The sequence below is a fragment of the Sapajus apella genome, unplaced genomic scaffold, assembly GCF_009761245.1.
Source record: "Sapajus apella isolate SASKATOON/1434 unplaced genomic scaffold, GSC_monkey_1.0 scaffold11, whole genome shotgun sequence".
NCBI classification, from domain to species: Eukaryota; Metazoa; Chordata; class Mammalia; order Primates; family Cebidae; genus Sapajus; species Sapajus apella.
In genome coordinates, this window is record NW_022436951.1 from 2142333 (window position 1) to 2163401 (window position 21069).

The 21069-nt window shown below is 40.6% G+C and overlaps 1 protein-coding gene across 1 annotated transcript; it reads right to left on the reverse strand.

Annotated features, from left to right (window-relative positions):
• Positions 1 to 7087: 7087 nt before the first annotated feature.
• On the reverse strand, positions 7088 to 20685 carry PTGER4 (prostaglandin E receptor 4). Its single transcript, XM_032278880.1, has 3 exons — positions 20120 to 20685; positions 18751 to 19666; positions 7088 to 8353 (listed from the first exon to the last, which is right to left on the reverse strand). The coding sequence occupies exons 2-3, from the start codon at positions 19621 to 19623 to the stop codon at positions 7754 to 7756; spliced, it is 1473 nt and encodes a 490-aa protein (XP_032134771.1). The 5' UTR covers positions 19624 to 19666; positions 20120 to 20685; the 3' UTR covers positions 7088 to 7753.
• Positions 20686 to 21069: the final 384 nt, after the last annotated feature.

The following is a 21069-nucleotide window of genomic DNA, read 5'->3' on the forward strand; positions in this document are numbered from 1 at the left end:
TATAAATTTTCATCTTCCAGTTTTGATAACTATTACATAGAAATGCAATTGATTTGTGTATATTGATCTTGTAGCCTATAGCCTTGATGAATTCATTTATTAGTTACATTAACTATTTTATAGATTCCTTGGGATGCTATACACATATAATCTGTCTTTGTGAATAAAGACTGTTTTCCTTCTTCCTTTCCAAACTGTGTATCTTTTATATCTTTCTCTTGCCTTATTGCACTTGCTAGAACTTCCAACACACACAAACTGTGAGAATAAACATTCTTTATTTACAACTCTTGAGTCTTTCACCATTAAGTGTGAAGATTGATGTAGATTTTTTATACTTTTTTTTATTAAATTGAGAAAGTTCCCTTCCAAATTTATACATTTTTTTTTTATTAAATTGAGAAAGTTCCCTTCCAAGTCTGTTGAAAACTTGTTTATTATGAGTGGGTGTTGAATTTTGTTACTTGTAGTTTCTGCATCTATGAGATAATATTTCTCTTTTATTATCTTTGTATGGTAAGTTACATTTATTTTTCAAGTGTTAAATCAACTGCATTTCTGGGATAAAGCCTACTTACTCATGATAATTATTCCTTTTAGATTTTACTTGATTACATTTGTTAACATTTTATGAAGATTTTTGTGTCTGTGTTCATGAGGGAAATTAGTCTATAGCTTCCTATTTTTGTAATATCTTTGTCTAGTTTTCAAGTCGTGATAATGCTGAACTCAAAAAAAAATGTTGACAAGTATTTTCACTTACTCTTTTCAATATAGTTTCTATAGATTTGATGTCATGTCTTTCTATAATGTTTAAAAGAACTCACAAATAAAATGATTGAAGGCATAGAGTTTTTTTGGGGGTAAAGTTTTAAATTATAAATTTAGTTTTAAAAGTAGCTATTATGTAAATATCACAAATTATATCACATTTGATAGTGTGATTTGATTAAATCAGGATCAGAAAAGGTCCATTCTTTGCATCTATTGATATGTCTTTTCATCCTTTATAATCTGTGGGTTCCCTTCCTCTTTTTTTTTTTTTCCTAACTTATCTTTAAAGGAACTGGCTTATTTGTCCTTTAGAATTTTCCACATTTTATATTTTGCCTATGGCATTGTACCTGATGTCATTATTGTTTTTTTCTGTTCCTATATTTCCTCTTAATTGGACTTAGATCTAGAGGCTTGATCAGATTCATTCAATTTTTTTGGCAAGAATACATCATGGGTGGCTGTGGGTACATCACTAGAAGTTAAATATTTCTTGCTATTTCCCTTTCTAATGTCAGCAGCCATTGACTGTGATTGTCTAGATCCATTATTTCATTAGTGGCTACAAACTGGTGATAATTCTGTTACTCTTTTGGTACTAGAAAATTTTAAAAAAAACTTTCCCTCATCAATTATTTTCTTAGGCTGGAAAAACTACAGAGTACAGTCTGTTTATATAATAAAGGCTCTGTTCTTTTCTTTCTTATCACTTTTCAAAATAATTAGTTTAGTCCTTAGAATCCTCCAAGGGTGACCAATGAAGTATTTTGTTTTGTCGTATCACTATAAAGCAATACATTGTTTCAATTCATAATTGACATGTTTTAATCTCTATAGTTACTGTTTTTATTGATGGCATATACATCCTGAACTTTAGCAGAAAATACTAAGTTCAGTTTTCAAACTTTTTTTTTCAATTTTATACTCCCAGGAACAGTATGATTTTTGAAGCATACTTGGTATTTTCATACTTTATATATTTTGCAAATATTATTGGAGCATAAGGGTATATTATTGTGGTGTCACTGCTGTTTCTTCATTTTTAAAAATTTAGGACATTAAGTACTGATGTTGTACTATAGATGAGTATAACTTAGCTCTCTTGTATTTACCCAATACGTTTACTACTTTTGCCTTAATTCTCAGTATAATTATAATTTAGGTTTCAATCTAAAATTATGGTGATGATGATGATGATTATTATTGAATTTTAGAGATGGGATCTTGCTCTGTTGCCCAGGCTGGAGTCCAGTGGCACCATCGTAGCTCACTGTAACCCCAAATTCATGGCTCAAGAGATCTGCCTGTCTCGGTCTCCCAAGTAGCTAGGACTACAAGCATGTTCCACCATGCCTAGCTAATTTTTAACATTTTTTTGTAGAAATGGGGTCTCTCACTGTGTTGCCCAGACTGGTCTTGAACTCCACAAGTGAGACCATGTGGTATTTGGTTTTCTGTGTCTGAGTTAGTTTACTTAGGACAGTGGTCTCTAGCTCCATTCATGTTACTGCAGAGGACATGATTTCATTCTTTTTTATGGCTGTGCAAAAGGAGTTTGTGCAAGCAATCCTGCCTCAGACCCCCAAAGCTTTGGGATTACAGGCATGAGCCCTTGTACCTGCCTGTATATTCGTTATTTGATATGACTTTAATTATTACACATAATTTAGTTCATCTTGTATATTATGTTTATTTTGCCTTCTTCCACCTCTCTTTGTTTTTCATGGAGTCAGTAATTGCCTTTTGTTTATTCATTAGTTTCCTATGTATATAAATTACTAGTTTTTCTAATAGATCTATAATATTCCCCTCAGTATTGCCAAACATCAAATAATCTGTAAATTTTCCTTCTCTCTCTCTTTTTTTTAACCTTAGAGACACCTTAGACCCTTTCCTCCTGCCTCAGTCCGGTTTCACTGTGCTCATGGCTTGTTGCAGAGCTCTTGCCTTGAGTTGTCTTTCATTGTTCTTGGAATTCTTTTTGCTTCTCCTTTGTACTGAATTCTGTTTCACCCTTTCTCAAGAAAAAGAAATACTTACCTAATTGTTCAGATTTTAGTGTGTAGAGTTGCTGTGGTTAAAATTTCTTAGGAAAAAAGTATGACTGATGTTCTCTTCTGTCTCATCCATGGTGGGAAGTGGGGTGGATGGCCTGATAAGGTAAAGGGAATGGATAAATGATTGAATGCTAACCATGTTGTTAGCAGGACCAGAGGCCCAGCTATCTTTCTTTCTTCCTTTCTGCCAAGGTACTTCCAGTTTGGGGCTGAAGCACCAGCTGTAACCCAGAGAAACCCCACAGTAAGCAATGAGACCAAATGCTCTCCCTTGCTGTAAGTCTCTTATTTTCTCTGGATCTATTTCTCCTGTGTCTCAATGACAATCTTGAGATCATAATTGCAGCATCTTAGACTCAGGCTTGGATGTGATGGGAGAAGGGCTTGAGGTGGGGGCAGTATTGGAAGAAAGCAAACATGGTTTTGTTCTGAGACTAGTACAAGTAATTTAGGAAAAATGAATGTTTGTGTAATGCAGATTTTTCTGCATTAACATATGAGGCCGTATGCATAGCTAACAGTAAATATTACTGTGCCTTGATTTTTCCATGCCCCTTTTGTATTAGTGCCCCTAAGAGAAAACTTGTGGAGAGGGCTAGCTATGATTTGGGAAAGAACTCTTGAATTCTGTGGTCCCTTGGTTAAAGTACAATTTTAGTTTATATTTTATCATTTTATTTTAGATTTGGGGGGGTACATGTGGTTGTTACATGGGTATATTGCATACTGGTGGGATTTGGGCTTTAGTGTACCCAATACCCAAATAGTGAACATGGTACCCAGAGGGTTATTCTTCAACCCTTGCTCCCCCCCAGCATCTGTTGTTCCATCTTTATGACCATGGGTACCATAAGTGAGAACATGCTGTATTTGGTTTTCTGTTTCTGAGTTAGTTCACTTAGGACAGTGGTCTCTACCTCCATTCTTGTTGGTGCAAAGGACATGGACATGATTTCATTCTTCTTTATGGCTGCACAAAGTACCATTTTTTTCTTTTTTGGGACGGAGCTTACAGGCTGGAGTGCAGTGGCCGATCTTGGATCACTGCACCCTCCATCTCCCGGGTTCAAGTGATTCTTCTGCATCAGCCTCCCGAGGTAGTTGGGTGCACATACATCACCATGCCTGGTTGATTTTTGTATTTTTATTTATTATTATTATTTTTTTAAAGACAGGGTTTCACCATGTTGGTCAGGCTGGTCTTGAACTCCTGACCTCAGGTGAGCTGCCCACCTTGGCCTCCAAAGTGCTTGGATTACAGGCTGTATTTTTTTTTTTAAAAATACAAAAAAATTAGGTATCTCTGTGTCGCCCAGGCTGGAATGCAGTCACATGATCTCAGCTCACTGCAACCTCTGCTTCCTGGGTTCAAGCAATTCTCCTACCTCAGCTTCCCAAGTAGTTGGGACTATAGGTGCCCACCACCACACATGGCTGATTTTTGTATTTTTAGTAGAGATGGGATTTCACTATGTTGGCCAGGCTGGTCTTGAACTCCTGACCTCATGATCCGCCTGCCTCGGCTTCCCAAAGTGCTGGGATTACAGGCACGAGCCACCGTGCCCAGCCAATTTTTGTATTTTTAGTAGAGACAGGGTTTCACCATGTTGACCATCCTGGTCTGGAACTCTTGACCTCAAGCGATCCACCTGCCTTGGCTGCCCAAAATGCTGGGATTACAGGCGGGAGCCACTACGCTTGGCCTAAAGTACCATTTTAATAGTCCTGCAAATCAATTTTTCTGACACTTGATCTAATTGGTTATATTGTCTCAAAGATTACAAGATACTGTTAAAATTACCTTCTTGTTTGTTATATCCTTTTTAGAACAGAGAGGATTTACTAGTAACCAATTAAACAATCAGAAGTTTCCTGTGTAGAAAATTTGAAGTTCTCTAAGTGGTCTGGAACAAGTGTCCCACAGAAAGAACAAAAAGTAATCTTTGCATTGCATAGCTGTTATTTACAAACATGGAATAGATGACTGAGCAATGCTGAAATTAATTTTGCTTTGTTGCTATTTTAAGAATAAACCAGGCATGCCGGGCACAGTGGCTCAAGCCTGTAATCCCAGCACTTTGGGAGGCTGAGGCGGGTGGATCACGAGGTCAAGAGATCGAGACCATCCTGGTCAACATGGTGAAACCCCGTCTCTACTAAAAATACAAAAAATTAGCTGGGCATGGTGATACGTGCCTGTAATCCCAGCTACTAAGGAGGCTGAGGCAGGAGAATTGCCTGAACCCAGGGGGCGGAGGTTGCGGTGAGCCGAGATCGTGCCATTGCACTCCAGCCTGGGTAACATGAGTGAAACTCCGTCTCAAAAAAAAAAAAAAAAAAAAAGAATAAACCAGGCTCAACAATAAAAAAGACACTTGCCTCCGAAATTCATTTGTTGAAGCCCTAACCCCCATTGTCACTATATTTGAAGAGAGGGCCTTTAAGGGGGTTATGAAAGTTAAATGAGGTCATAAGGGTGGGACCCTAATCCAGTATGACTGATGTCCTTATAAGGAGAGAGAGATATCAGGGATGTGCTCACCTCAAAATAAATGCCTGTTGTTTAAGCCACCCCTCTGTGGTATTTTGTTATGGCAGCCTTAGCTGACTAATGCCGATACATAACTCACTTAAAAAATGAACAAAAATTTGCATTTAAAAATGTAAGAATAGCCAGGCATGGTGGTTCATGCCTGCAATCCCAGCGCTTTGGGAGGCCGAGGTGGGCAGACTGCTTGAGCCTAGGAGTTTGAGACCAGCCATGGCTAACATGGCAAAACCTTGTCTCTCCTAAAAATACAAAATATAGCCGGGCATGGTAGTGCACGCCTGTAATTCCAGCTAGTCTGGAGGCTGAGGAATGAGAATTTCTTGAACCTAGGAGGTGGAGGTTGCAGTGAGCTGAAATCGTGCCACTGCACTCCAGTCTGGGTGACACAGCAAGACTCTGTCTCAAAAAAAAAAAAAAAAAAAAAAAAATTAAGAATCGTAGTTTTAAACATTGCAAAATTTAAAATATGCTAATTTTTAGTAATAATTATTTGAGTCCTTTATATATCACAAGCTAAACATAACATTCTCGCCTCCACCATCCATACAAACTGGAGGCTTTGAGTAAAGTGTCATTCTTTACTAAGTGCATTCAAGGCTTTGTACTTTTCTTGCAACATCTCTTTAAAATTATTTCACAATAAATTTAAAAGATAAGCATGATGGCTCATGCCTGTAATCCCAGCACTTTGGGTGGGTGAGGAGGGTGGATCACCTGAAGTTGGGAGCTCGAGACTTACCCTGACCAACATGGAAAAACCCCATTTCTACTAAAAACACAAAATTAGCCAGACGTGGTGGCACATATCTGTAATCCTAGCTACTTGGGAGGCTGAGGCAGGAAAATCGCTTGAACCGGGGAGGCGAAGGTTGTGATGAGCTGAGATTGCGCCATTGCACTCTAGCCTGGGCAACAAGAGCAAAACTCTGTTTCAAAATAAATAAATACAAAAGGATATAGATGGTGACCTGAAACAACAACAACAAAAACCCCCACAAGTCTTCCCAAATTGATGATGTACAACTCAGATTGAATCTATATATTTATTATAATCACCAAAATAATTTCACTTGGTACAACTGCTTCTTAAAACCATATCAATATCAGGCTCAGAATTTAATTACAACAAGCAATTCACAAAGAACACTTTGAGCAACAAAACATGCTTAATATTTCTTTGTGAAAGATCTTTCACATATGTGTACAGCATCACTGGGAGTTACACAACACTGTTACAAGGTGACCATTAAGTGCCCTGATTATGCACTTCTGACATACATGAAAGGCTAATGTAACCACATTTGGGAATCCTTTTACATCTCAAAATAAAGCTCTTTATGATGCAACTTGCCATTCTTTTAAATTTTAAAGGATATTCTTGGTCATTCCGTAGGAAAATAAAACTACACACACTTTGAGAGAAACAAGCTGCTTAGATTTAAAACATTTATTTTAGACACTTCAATTATGGGTTATTCATTAAAGACTTTAAAAAATGTATGTTATGTTTAAGAAAGTACCAATTAGTGAGGGGAAAAGCTGAAAATATTTGTCAGCATGTTAGATTCTCCAGAAATCACAATTTTCTGGACAAATACATGTAATATCACTAAACAATTTTCACTATGTATTTTATACATAGCCTGGAAAGAATAATATTTTGGACTGTAATTTTCACATCTTAAATACTATTTTTTCTTTATCTCTTTGATAATACTAAACTGTCTTAAAAATTTGTATCTATTTTATAGATAACAATCTAACTATGAATTTTCAACTTTGACTCGAACTTGTTCATGAAAATAACATCTGCAACTTCAGCTGGTTATACTGGAAGGAGAGGGGTTGTGATAATTTTATTATACCTTGTATTAACAATAAACCTTCTCACAGAGAAGAAAATACTTTAAATACCTTAAATCATATTTACAACAATAAAAATTCACATTTCATGCTTTAGTGAGACACTTAAATCATCCATAGGGCAGTCCTCATAGTTTATTGGAATAGAGCCTTTCTAATATCTGGGCCTCTGCTGTGTGCCAAATATGAAGCTCTGGATGCTATGAAAGCAGCCAAACTTCTGCCATCCTCCTATCCAGCAGAAAAACTGAGGATCGATCTTCCCAGGCGTCAAGTTGTGACCACAGTCCCCTGTCATACTGGGGTAGCAACTGATGTGTTGTGGGCCTCAGGACCCATGTGAATCAACTTGATTGTTTGAAAAGTGCCCAAAAGCCAGGATATTCTCTAATGTGAGTTGTAGGATGAAGATAGCCCTTCTGAGCACAGCTAAATGTGACATGTATGTGTCTATTGCACAGGATTTTATAAGGGTCCAGAAACAGTACTGTATTTCTTTCCTTACCTATTATATACATTTTTCTGATAAGTTCAGTGTTTCACTGGGAAATGTGACTTGCAGGGAGCTCTCCTTAGGGACAGGCCCAGCCCTGCTGCTCCCACCAACCTTATCCACCAGTAAGACACTCTCTGAGTCCTGACCCTGTGAAGAGTCTGAGGTCTCTGATATTCGCAAAGTCCTCAGTGAGGTGGTATCTTCCTGGGCCAGGCCCATGCCGGGCACACCTGGAAGCAAATTCCTGCCTCCAAGGCCATTTTCACTGAGGTCTGGCAGTGAGAGGTCTGGCAGGAGGGTCTGAGATGTGCTGCTGATCTCCTTCAGCTCCCGGGAGAGGAAGGAGCGAGAGTGGCCTGACATGGCAGAAGATGTCCTTCGACTGTCTGAGCAGTGCTGTCCGGAGCGCTCTCTGCGGGACCCGCCAATGCGGCAGAAGAGGCATTTGATCTTCTCTATTGCTTTACTGAGCACTGTCTTTCTCAGGAGTATATATATCCAGGGGTCCAGGATGGGGTTCACAGAAGCAATTCGGATGGCCTGCAAATCTGGATTTTTACTGACTTCTCGCTCCAAACTTGGCTGATATAACTGGTTGACGAACACTCGCACCTGCATAAGTGAGATTCCCCACATTTAGATTTCATCATTAATCAATTGGGAAAAACATATAAATGCTTTGTCTACCTTAGCAATATTAGGAAGCTGCCTTCCTTTCTGGTAATAAATTCCAGGAAAAGAGAAGGCTACATTATAAGCCTCAGAAAACCCAGTCACAGACTGGGCATGGTGGCTCATGCCTGTAATCCTAGCTCTTTGGGAGGCTGAGGCAGGTGGATCACTTGAGGTCAGGAGTTCGAGACAAGGATGGGCAACATGGTGAAGCCCCATGTCTACTAAAAATACAAAAATTAGCCAGGCACGGCGGCTCATGCCTATAATCCCAGCATTTTGGGAGGCCAAGGCGGGAGGATCACTTGAGTTCAGGAGTTCGAGACCATCCTGTCCAACATGGTGAAACCCCATCTCTATTAAAAATACAAAAATTAGGCCGGGCGCGGTGGCTCACGCCTGTAATCCCAGCACTTTGGGAGGCCGAGGCGGGTGGATCACGAGGTCAAGAGATCGAGACCATCCTGGTCAACATAGTGAAACCCCGTCTCTACTAAAAATACAAAAAATCAGCTGGGCATGGTGGTGCATGCCTGTAATCCCAGCTACTCAGGAGGCTGAGGCAGGAGAATTGCCTGAACCCAGGAGGCGGAGGTTGCGGTGAGCCGAGATTGTGCCATTGCACTCCAGCCTGGGCAACAAGAGCGAAACTCAGTCTCAAAAAACAAAAAACAAACAAACAAAAAAAACAAAAATTAGCCAGGTGTGGTGGCATGCGCCTGTAATCCCAGATACTCATGAAGCTAAGGCAGGAGAATCGTTTGAACCAGGAGGGAGAGGTTGCAGTGAGCTGAGATGGTGCCACTGCATTCCAGCCAGGGAGACAGAGCAAGAATCTGTCTCAAAAAGAAAGAAAAACCAGCCACTGCAAAAATGCAATTACATGTTCTGAGTTAGTATAGCTTTAATATTTTTGTAACTATCTTATGATTATCTTCCCTAGAGCAAAGGCAGTATACAAAAATGCAATGTGAGTGCAGGTAACATATGTATAAAGTGTTCTTGAGAAGCATTTTATTGACTTCATTTCTGTGAGTGCTTTTCAGTTTTTGTAATTCTAATGAAGTAACTTCTCTCCAAAGCTACTGATTTCTCTTATCCCAGGCATTTTACATAATTTAAAGGGAACTCACTTTATAAGTCAATTAACCATCTAATCATCAGAACAAGGCTAAGACTCTTTTAGTTTAATCTAGAAAAAATATGGTGAAAACTTTTACACCAACAGCAGGATCTCCTGTCATTCAGAATGACCAGAGAATAGTTTTTATTTTCTCTACGACTCTTTTCCCCAGTTACAATAATCCCCAGTTTTTATATATAATATAATATATTATATATAAAATAATATATATTATTATTTTATATATAATATATATAAAATAATATAATATATATAAAATATATTATATATATAATAATATATATAAAAATATATATATTATATATATATTTATATATATATATAATAATTCCCCAGTTATTATATATAATAATGGATGAGTGGGAATTTGCCAAATTTAGAAGGAAGGACATAACATTTTAAATAGAGGTAGCTCCATGTGCAAAGTCATGGAAGAATGAAATGATATGTCAACATTTGGGAACTTCAAATGATTCAGTGAATGGAGCATGAATTTGTGTAAGCTTAAACTATCATTTTATTCCTTAGAGGAAAATGCGTTTGTTAAATGTACATGTATATATTTTCTTGAGACAGGGTCTTGCTCTGTTGCCCAGGCTGGAGTGCATTGCTCACTGCAGCCTTGACCTCCCAGGCTCCAGCAATCCTCCTGCCATAGCATCCTGAGTATCTGGGACTACAGGTGTGTGCCACCATGCCTGGCTAATTGTTATTTTTGTAGAGATGAGGTCTCTTTATGTTGCCTAGGCTGATCTTGAACTCTTGAGCTCAAGCAATCTGCCTGCCATAGCCTCCCAAAGTGCTAAGATTACAGGAGTCAGCCACTATGCTCAGCGTCAACTTTACTCTTAAAGTATTATTATTTTTTTGGCTAGATATTACTTCTAATTCCACTAGGATAATTTATATAAAAATCTCATCTGTAATTCAAATAGAAATAGTAGTAATTCATATAGAAATAGTAGTATAGAAATAAAGATAATTGCCATCTATCTTTAGTGATTATTTAGTAATTACTTCTTGCCTTTAGTAATTATTTTAGGAAGAAATAGAAATGCAGTTCTACCTCATCGATCCAGCATTGTCCAGGAATGAGTTTAATATAAGCTTAATTTTGCAGATTAATGAAAATGTATTTCTTCGAATATTTTAAACTTCCTTCTTTCATTCAAATTGTTGAAAATCTTTCTGAAATATTCCGAGCCAAATACTGTTACATCTAGTAAGTGCCAAAGGAAAGCATGCAAGAGAAGAGGTTGAGTCTCACAGTCAAGGAAGATACATAAAAACCATTAAAAGGAGCAAGAAAAACTCACAAAAGCATAGCTGGAGCCATTTAAGTAGGGGCAAATATCTCTAACAAGACTTGAGGACACTGCTGCCTTACTATATACAGAGTAACAATGAATGACTCATGGTGTATGATTCACTTAGAATAGGGATAGTTTAGTTGAGGCTGATGTCAGTTCACAATGGAAAAGGTGATTCATTGACCATTTGCATGCGTTCATTTGGCACTTACTAGACGTAACAATATTTGGGTTGGAATATTTCAGAAAGATTTTCAACAATTTGAATAAAAGAAGGAAGTTTAAAATATTCCAAAAAATACATTTCATTAATCTGCAAAATTACACATAAACTTATTCCTGGTCGCTGCTGGATCAGTGCGGTAGAACTGCATTTCTATTTCTTCTTTAACCAGAATTTAGATCTTAATTAGCTGCAGGTCTATGATCCTCTATCACAAGATTTTTGTTCATTTGTTACTGTTTTGTTGTTATTCACTTGTTTTGTTATGAGAACTTAAACTCATTGCAAAATCTGACCTAAACTTATTTTGGCAGCTAAAACTGAACTGAACAGACTGTGAAGCCATTTAGTTCAATTTATTCCACTTAGAGTAATATTCCTATGTTCTGGTCCAAAGGTACTACTCCAACTCTGAAGGGAGTGTTACATATTCTGCAGTATATTATTGATTACTTTTCTAAAAGCCAAGAAATTCTGAATTCTGAAACTCATCTTCCCCTAAATATTTTGGATAAGGAATCTTGGAGAATAAAATAGTCAAATGCCTGTAACCAAGATGAAGTTAATATCTTGATATTTGGAATACAGCTAAATCAAGAATGAAACTAGAATGAACAGCATTATGTGATATCATCTCTTAAAATATTTTTAGAAACTATGCTGGGATAAATGATAATATTAAGGCAAAGCATACTTGATTTAAAAAATATCTTTACAAAAACTAGTAAAACAAAGCATCTTGCTTTCTTCCTTCCATAAGCTCTCAGGTCTTCAGCTATGCCTGGAAACTCAGCAGTTCCCTCAACTTTACAGGCCTTTTCTCAGGTGAGGTGTTTGTTTCTGAGACCCAGAGGTTTTGAGGACTTTATGATGTCCCCAGCCCTGTTGGTGGCAGAGTCTGATCTGGACCTTCACATTGCATTTGCTGACTTACCAATCTGGGTTTCTGTTTAATGATTATTTCCTGACAATGGAATTATTGGTAAAAAACATGAGGTCTATATTTCACTCACATCACACACTATGTTCCCAAGGGTAGAAGAAACGATGGAAAATCCTTTAGTATCAAGTCCTGTGCGTTGTCTCTGGAAAAGACCAACAGCCGGGTTTATGCGAACTTGAGCCTTCATGCCACCAGGTGGCAGTGTTGCTCCACTTGAGAGTTTCTGGTAATCAATACCTCCCTAACCAACACTGTGTAAAAGCTATCTCCGAGATTCACAGAACAGAATTTTGGTTAAGTCTGACCTTGACGTTTCTGAGATTTTTAACACTGGAAATGTTTTATTGCTGATTGCTTCTCCTATAATTACCTCAAAGGAAACATGGCTACTACTGAAAGGAAGAAAATTTTTGAACAGTTAAAATGGAATGGAATTTATAGCTATTTAAAGAAGTACAAGTTAGCATTTTATTTTAAAATTTCTGTGGCCTTTTAGAAAAGTCGGAATGTGGTAAAACAATCAATAATAAGTTTTCATAATCAAAGGAGATGAGAAGCAAGGAAAGAATAATTTCTGTGCCTCATCTCATCCACAGCAGCAATGGATTTTTGACTAGTATAAAAGGGAATGAAAGGAGGCTATATTAAAAGTATGCTCTATTTTAGAGTTCCATGGGGGAGGAAAAGCTTATAATTAATACAAGCCACTGAACCTGGTCATTCAATGTCTTTTCAATAAAGGGGAGTTCACAAGGTAGCAAAAGTATGAGTTTAAAAAGCAGAAGTCCGAACTCAGGAAAAAACATCCTGAAAAGTTGGTCAAATTGAAAAGAATCAATATGAGTTTTACTTTGCAACATATCTCAATGGAAACTTACTTCAAGTAGTAAAGAAAAAAGATAAAATGAACAAAAACTCCACGCATTTTGCAATGTTTGAAAACATATAGCAACCTCTGCTTCACTTTAAATAGGCTGCTTGATTTACTGTTTCCAAGAGGGCAGGGAGAACCCCCATTGAGATGGGAATGTCTGGAGTAGTGCTTCGATGTCATGTGAGGAGGTGAAAGCACTTTTCTGAATTCTTGTCCAACAGGCCCTATATGTTACATGAATAAACAAGTTCAGGCAGTTTTCAGTGTTGGAAGAATATGTTGCTGATAAGACAGAACCTCTGAGTCAGAATGGAAAAAAAAAACACTTAACATACTAATGCCAGGAGCGATGGCTGACTTCTGAAATCCCAGCACTTTGACAGGCCGAGGCGGGCAGGTCACGTGAGGTCAGGAGTTTGAGACCAGCCTGACCAAAATGGAGAAAACCCGTCTCTACTAAAAATACAAAATTAGCTGGGCATGGTGGTGCATGCCTGTAATCCCAGCTATGTGGGAGGCTAAGGGGGGGAGAATCACTTGAACCTGGGAGGCAGAGGTTATGGGTGAGCTAAGATCGTGCCATTGCACCCTAGTCTGGACAACAAGAGAGAAACTCCATCTCAAAAAAAAAAAAAAAAAAAGAAAAAGAAAAATAAATAAAACAACTCATTGACTACAAACCAACACATCTCCTTTCTTCCAAGTTTAAGTCTTTTTTTAAATTGCTGCTGATGTGTACATGTGGTATGTTGTTAATATTGGCATATCATAGTATTCTAATCTGTCTATTTTATTTTATTTTAGACAAGGTCTCACTCTGTCACCCAGGCTGGAGTGCTGTGGTACTAACATGGCTCACTGCAGCCTCAACCTCCTGGGCTCAAGTGATCCTCCAGCCTCAACCTCCCAAGTAGCTGGGACCACAGGCACATGTCATCACTCCCAGCTAATTTTTAAAATTATGTTATTCATGCTTTTTTAGGATGATTAGAGATTAGGATTCAGGAGCAGCGGAACATAGCTTGGAGAAAATACAATAAGTTCAGAAGAAGATGTGGTAACAAGAAAGCTGTAAGGAGGCTATATGCTGTAGAGATAAATGCCTGAGCTTCGGAATCAAACAAGCCTCTGCTCAAATCCTGGCTTTGCTCCAAGAGCAGAGTTTGACATATGTACGAATTATTAAAGTGCTTAGTACAGTGCCGAGCATATAACAGATTCGTTGACTCTCATTACTTTTTTTAACCCATATGCGGAAGCTTGCCTGGTGTGGAATATACCAATAATTTGAAAACTGTAGCTTAGAGGTAGCTTTGAGATATGGTTAATAATATGCTATCAAAAACTTGTACTTCCTACTTAATAATCTGTTTGCAGGGAATGTTGAAGAAAGAATGCTGAACTCTTGATTAGACAGATTTATAAATTGACTGTCAAAACAGAAGTGCTTTCCAATAAGTGACAAGATCTGTAGCTGGATTTGAGTGTGTGCTACTTGTTCTCTTCCAAGCACATAAAAGGAATTATCTGTGTGTGCTCAGTTATCCCGTTGCCTTGTGAAGAGTCCAAAATTGACACAGCTGTTACTAGAAGTTCTTATCACTTTCTTTTTTCAAGTAAAGAATAATGGAAAGAGTTCTTGACTGCCTGGTGGTATAGGAGAGCTTGGTTCTTGCTCCTTCTAGGCCACTAACTGGCCATTTGTAGAAGGCAAGTTAAATCTCTACAGGCTTTACAGGTCAACTTCTATACTGAATGTTTCCGAAGTTTTTTTTTTTTTTTTTTTTTTTTTTTTTAGCTCTCCCTTTGAATATTCTAATAGACTACAAAAATCACTTCAATGCTGAGAAAAAAAAATCTTGTTAGGAGATATTCAATACAAACAAATTAACAGGTCAGCAAAACATGGTGAAATGAGCATTAGACTAGGACTCACTTATAGCTACCCTGTAAGTTGCAGAATAATATAAATCCTTCATTTGCAGCTGGGGAAACTGAGGTGTAGAAGAGAGAGTGAAAATACTGGTCAGCCCTACTTTCTCCTTAGAGCTTTTCAAGATACAAATGAAATGCCAGATGTGGAAATAACTTACTTTTATGTCACTCAATAGTCTTCACTTTACTACTACTGGGTCTGCAATTTCATGCTATGATTTAAAACCTTCTTCTAGGCATCACAGTTTTTTAAACTTAGCTAAATTTATTTGAACGAATCCAGTCTTTTGTAGATTCTGTTGTAGTCATACCCACATTTATGGCATTTCTCTTGTATGTAAAGATGTGCTTTGTACTCATCTGACATCCTGTCAGTTGTTTTATGACTCCACTTCCAGTTTGCCTGCAGTAAACAAAACTATATCTATTTACAAAGTTTTCATCTGTCCTTATAAACTTGTGCTGATCAAAAATGCTGGTGAAAGCTTTATAGAGACAACTAGTTTATAGTAAGGAAACAAATAAACACTCACAGGAAGTATTTTCCTAAGGACCTAAGTTTTACCTCACCAAGGCAGAACATTAATCAAATTAGCCATTCTGCTCCTAGCTAAGATGAATATTTGTTACTTCAGAGCAAAAAAATAAAAGAAACAAGTAAGCAATAAATAACAGTCTTGGTTTGCCTGTGCATAGGGGAAAATGCCCTTCCAAACCCTATAATGTAGCTGTTTAGCCCTGAGGCAAAAATTTGATTATAATCATCATCTTAATATTCATTAGTAACTGCAAAATTAGGCACTAGTAATTCATCTAGCTACAGCATTTAACACCAGGACCTTAGGAGGCTGTCTTGGTTGCATATTGCTAAAGGATGCAATCCTTTTTGTTTATCAGAAGTGTAGATTCTCACTTCTCCAGTCTCTCCTATATGAAAAGAAACCCAAAAACCCTGAGACTGGTTATAAATAGAATGGACAAAATGACAAGAACCACCTTCCCACTAAATCTTGTCATGTGGTGTTCCTTGTAGATCATCCTTACACCTTCTCTGTTCATTGATTATGACCCAGGTCAAAGAATTTGGCAGGTTCAGCACAGTTCCTTATATCCACAACTAGTATCTCAACCTTTCTCAAATTTCCATTCCAACCTTAGCTCTATTTATGAAACATGTATATTTTGGATAGCAAATTAAAATTCATTTTGTATACTAAACTCAATGCCACCCCCCCTTTAAGATCCACTGTAGCTCTTTCTTCCCTGGTGACCAAGAGGCAAAACCTTGGCTGCTTTTCAGTGGCTGCATGTTTTCCTTATGTATTGTGTCAAGCTTTCTGAAATTCCAAGTAAACTATATTTGCTTTGTTAGCCTTTCCAAAGCATTTTAAATGATTCCAACTCTTTGATTTTCTTTAAATGGGATTAGGAAGCATTTGATTTGATAAAATTAGGTGCTTCATTAGTTTCTTTGGAACTGAAGATAGGCTCAACTGCTTTCAGTGTCAGAGAGTTCTGAAGCTTTAATCTTAATTTGTAATATGAATATGAAAACATGAAAAAAGGAAGTTGTAAAAGTAAGCCAAGGAAGACTGTATTTGCGGAAGGGCTTTTGATTATTTCAGTAATTGCCGAGTTGTTGGGGGGTGGTAGTATAATGACCCCATCACTTATCACTGATTTATAATAAAACTGATTCTGAAATTAGATTTTAGTAGCCAAAACTAAAGGCTACAAACTCATGCTACTGCTACTTGTAGGATTCCTTATTTCTCACAAAGCTATATAAATGCTTGACTAATGGTATACTTCTTAATTGAGCTAGTTTCAATTTTCAGGTTAAGATTACTTAAAATATTACTACATGTTACTGACATTATACAGTTGGATAGTATTTCTTGTTAGTTAAAATGTGGTTAATCTGCAAACCACAAATATAGCTCCTATAATTTCTTGCCTGTAGGTCCTCAAATAATTCAAGGCTTTGTGATAAGGGCCCTGAATCTTAAGGCCAGGTCTACCACTTCAGCCCATGAGTTGAATTAAGCCTTGTATGCCTCTCTAGATGTTGGAAGAAAATAATTCATCCGTGGCTGTGCCGAAATCCATAGCTTCGCATGCTTACTTCCAACTAAAACACATTCATAAAGTATGTGCATGTTGCTAACCTTCTAATTCATCAGTCCCTTTCAGTGGATGTTCTGAAAATAACAAGCATTCACTTTGTCATTTACTGTTCTGTAAAACATAAGGCAGAGGCCAAGGAAAAGGGGCAGACTTGTTTCTTCCAAAATCTCACTTTACTCTGTGTTGCCATTACAGACAGTAAAATATATTTATGTGGCTCAAGTGTGACTTAACTGTGTAAATTATACCGGGTCCTGGAATGGCTTAAAGGCTCTTATGGCCAATTATATTTACTTCTGTTTATATGAATTGGCAAGAAGCTACTGTATTCTGGCTCTTAGCCACCTCTAAGTTCCTTCCATTTACAGTCACTTTTATCAGAGATATAATATTTTTACATCAAAGGTCCCTGGACAGTATTAATAAGGAAAAGGAAGGAATAATAGCCCATTACATTTTATTTTCTCTTGTTCCCAATAACCCTAAGAAAGAGTAGTTATCTCTTTTTGAGTTGGTAGTTTAGAATTTCCAGGAATGCAGTGTTTTGGGAGATGGAAGAACTCATAACTAGTTGCTTTCAAGAGAAATTCTAGATAAAGTATTGCATTCTTCTGCTCATCTGCTTCTGGTACATTCATTTTAATGGCAGGCAAAGTAGAGAACGAGGTAGGATTTGAGCCTTTCTATTTATCATATTTTAAAAGTTAATCCAAAGGTAATTCTTAGAAGATGTTCTAAAAATGAAGTGTGCCAATACTCCAACCCACGCTTTACAAAGGCCAAAATGAGAAATGCCCTAGGCGGAAGACGTGATGTAATGACACATGAGCTGTGTCTGGCCTCAGACAGCTCAAGGTCCATTACAAGCTGTGGAGCTGTGGCTTGAAGAAACAAGACAACTATCTCTAAACCTCGGTTCCTCTAAAATGATACTGTACCTTGCATAGCTGTAGAGAATTCAAATTCCATACCCAATGTATATCAGCCTGTCCATAATTAGTCTCCCTGAGAAGCCTTGCTTTCCTGGCCTAGACAGAATGAAAGAAACTGAGTCTGGATCCTACCCTGTGTATGAATTACAATTTGTGTGCTCTAAGCTGCCTTCCCAGGGCACACCAAGGTAAAGAGCAGGGAACCTAGCTTGACTGTGTATCTTCTGCTGGATTATTTTAAGCACATCATTCACTCCCTTGGTAAAGTGAGGGGATTTACACTAAACCACCTCTAATATCTCTTCTAGTTTCAAAATTCTACATAATCCACGGCAGGGGATGGGGGGATCCAAAAAACCTTGCATAAATCAAAACACCAAAAACCCCACTTTCCTTGGAAAGTTCCTTTACAAGGAACAGATCATCATCCCCGATGTTTCAGGTTCTACAGTTCACAGTTTACAGTACGGCGGAGTGGGCTAAGTCACACTACAGCAGGCTCCACTCCACGTCTAACAGAGGGGGTGGGGGCATTCCTGGAAGACCAGCCAGTGTCAGGCAGCAAGGGTTAAGGGCTGTCCCGGTGGAGAAATGAACCCAGGGTTTCGGGAACATAAACTGGGGGGTGTAGGGGCAAAGCGTCTGCTACATCTCATTAGGGTTAGGACTTCAAAGAGGGTTGGGCCTGCTCTGACAAACTGAGTGTGGGAATCCCAGCCCCGACTTGAAGGAGACACATTCACTGCCACGGAAGGACTCAGAGGGAAAGCGCGGGTGTGTGGGGGCGGGGGAGGCGGAGGAGGGAGGTGGATGCGAGAAAAGGGCCGAGTGGGGCCCCAGGTCACTCACCACGAGCGGGATGGAGCAGATGAGCACCACCACGGAAGTGGCGATGAGTAAGATGACCATCTGGATCTCTGCGCCCGCGATGCGGCGGAAGCTCCGGCGGCGGCGAAAGTCGCTGAGGCGCGGCAAGACTGGAGAGGCGGCGGGGTGGCCCCGGCAGGCAACCGAGGTCACGGCGGCCGCGGCCCCGTGGTGCTGCTCGGTGCCCAGCGAGGTACGGCGCATGAACTGGCGGTGCATGCGGAGCAGCGCCCCGCAGACCAGCACGTTGCAGAGGACGGTGGCGAGAATGAGGAAGGAGCTGAAGCCCGCGTACATGTAGGAGTAGGCGGCGTGCGCCGTCACATTGGTGGTCCAGTCGATGAAGCACCAGGTGTCTGGGTACTGCAGCCGCGAGCTACCGAGGCCCATGTTGGGCAGCGCGCAGAAGAGCACGTTGGACACATAGACTGCAAAGAGCGTGAGGCCAGCCAACCGCTTGTCCACGTAGTGGCTGTAGAAATACGCGTGATTGATGGCCAGGTAGCGCTCGACACTCATGGCGCAGATGATGCTGAGGCCGGACAGGCTGAAGAAGAGCAGAATGAAGGTGCTGTACTCGCACAGCGGCCGGCCGCCGGGCCACTGGCCCTTCATGTACGTGGCGATGGTCACCGGGCTCACCAGCAAAGTGCCCAACAGGTCGGTGACAGCCAGCCCACATACCAGCGTGTAGAAGGTCGTCTCTTTCTGCTCCTTGCGCGACTTGCACAGCACTACGATGGCCACCAGGTTGCCCACCACCCCGAAGATGAACATCACCGCCGGGATGGTCACTGGGCTGTTCAGCCGGTCGGGGCTCAACGAGGCGGACGCATTGACCCCAGGAGTGGACATGATAGTGGCTGGCGATGCGCAGCTTTGGAGGGCAAGGCTGGGTCTGGGGATGGTAGAAGAAAGACAAAGCTACCGTGAGCGGAAATTACCATTTGCAAGGTGTTCGGCCCGCGCCCAAGAAACCGTACACTGTTAAGACAACTCGATCCTACTTTCGAGATTGTAGCCACTTACCAACTGCGGTCACCAAAATCTCCAGGCTCCCGATACGTCCTGCCAGCAGCACACTCTTTCGGACATTAATATTTATAAACTGATCTTCCCATTCCTCTTCCTCCCCCCAACCCAACTCACTCCACAGCCGAGATGAATAAGACCCATCTCAAGGGAAAAGTAGCTTGCTAGTGTTATTCCCGACAGATTCTGAGTCAATAAAATGCTCACTGAAAACAAGTTACAGAAAACAATCTGGAGAGCGCGCTCGTCCCTTCTTGACTGTCTTCGGCGAGCGCCGCATCTCCGCGTTCTTTACCCGTTGACCCCAACGCCATCTCACCTGTAGCGGCAGCAGCGGTGGCAGCCTCTCGAGCCCCCAGGGTCAGCCCTCAGATGTCCTGGACCCGCCTCCAACCTGCCTTCACCTCGTCCCCTTCAGTCTGGAAATTGCCAAACCTTTGGCTTCTCAGAGCCGGTCTCAGTGGCTGCCGACTTTTGGATACTGAGGTCCCAGCTGCCAGCTTAAAAAAACTTGGGAAACAAGAAGGGCAGCGGGATGGGTCGGTGAAGAATGGTGCTGGATTTCTTGTTCGATATTTATTTTTTCCTTCAAAGAAGAGTCCCAGCTTTGCAGTGTCCGCCGGTCTAGTCCGCCGGAGGACAGCGTTCAGGTGTGAGGCCGCACGCGCAGGTGGTGCGGAATCTTGGTCCCCAGCTCTGGCCGCCCTCCGCCCTAGCCACGGGCAGCACGGGCGGCTACCGGAGTTGGTGGCTGCCGCTGAGGCCGCTCTTGGCTACCTGGGGGCGGCTCGGGGTGCACTCTGCCCGAGGCTGTGGCCTGGGGCTGTTCATCTTCCTCTCGGGGTGCCGGACTTGGAGCTCCGCTCTCGGCTTTCCACCTTCTGTACAAACTTTTCTCCTCCTCCAAGTTTCCCTGGCAGAGGCGGAGACAAACCGCGCGCGGCCCGGGCGCCCATTGGCTGGATTGGAAGGAGGCGGAGCGAGTCCTCCCGGGGCACCGCTGGGGTGCGCGGCGAGGGGCGGTGTCCGGGCTGGGGCGGGGCTGGGCTGCGGAGGGGGCGGGCGGCTGCCTTGGTTTTCCCGCCCTAGGAGGTGCGGAGTGGGAGCTCTGAGGAGACCCTGGGAAGCCCCGGTGCTTTCCCCGGCGCCAGCAGCCGCTCCTGAACTCGGCTTCCAGTGGGGCCACCACTGAAACCAGCGACCCTTTTCCCCCTCGCAGCCTGCAGCTCCAAGTGGGCTATTTCTTAAACCTCCTGCCCGCGGGCCTCA

Coding starts and splice junctions, on each gene's coding strand:
- PTGER4 (XM_032278880.1), bottom strand. CDS start 19,623: ATGTCCACTCCTGGGGTCAATGCGTCCGCCTCGTTGAGCCCCGACCGG. Junction 8,354..18,750: donor TCTGCTCCATCCCGCTCGTG/GTGAGTGACCTG, acceptor TCACTTATGCAG/GTGCGAGTGTTCGTCAACCA.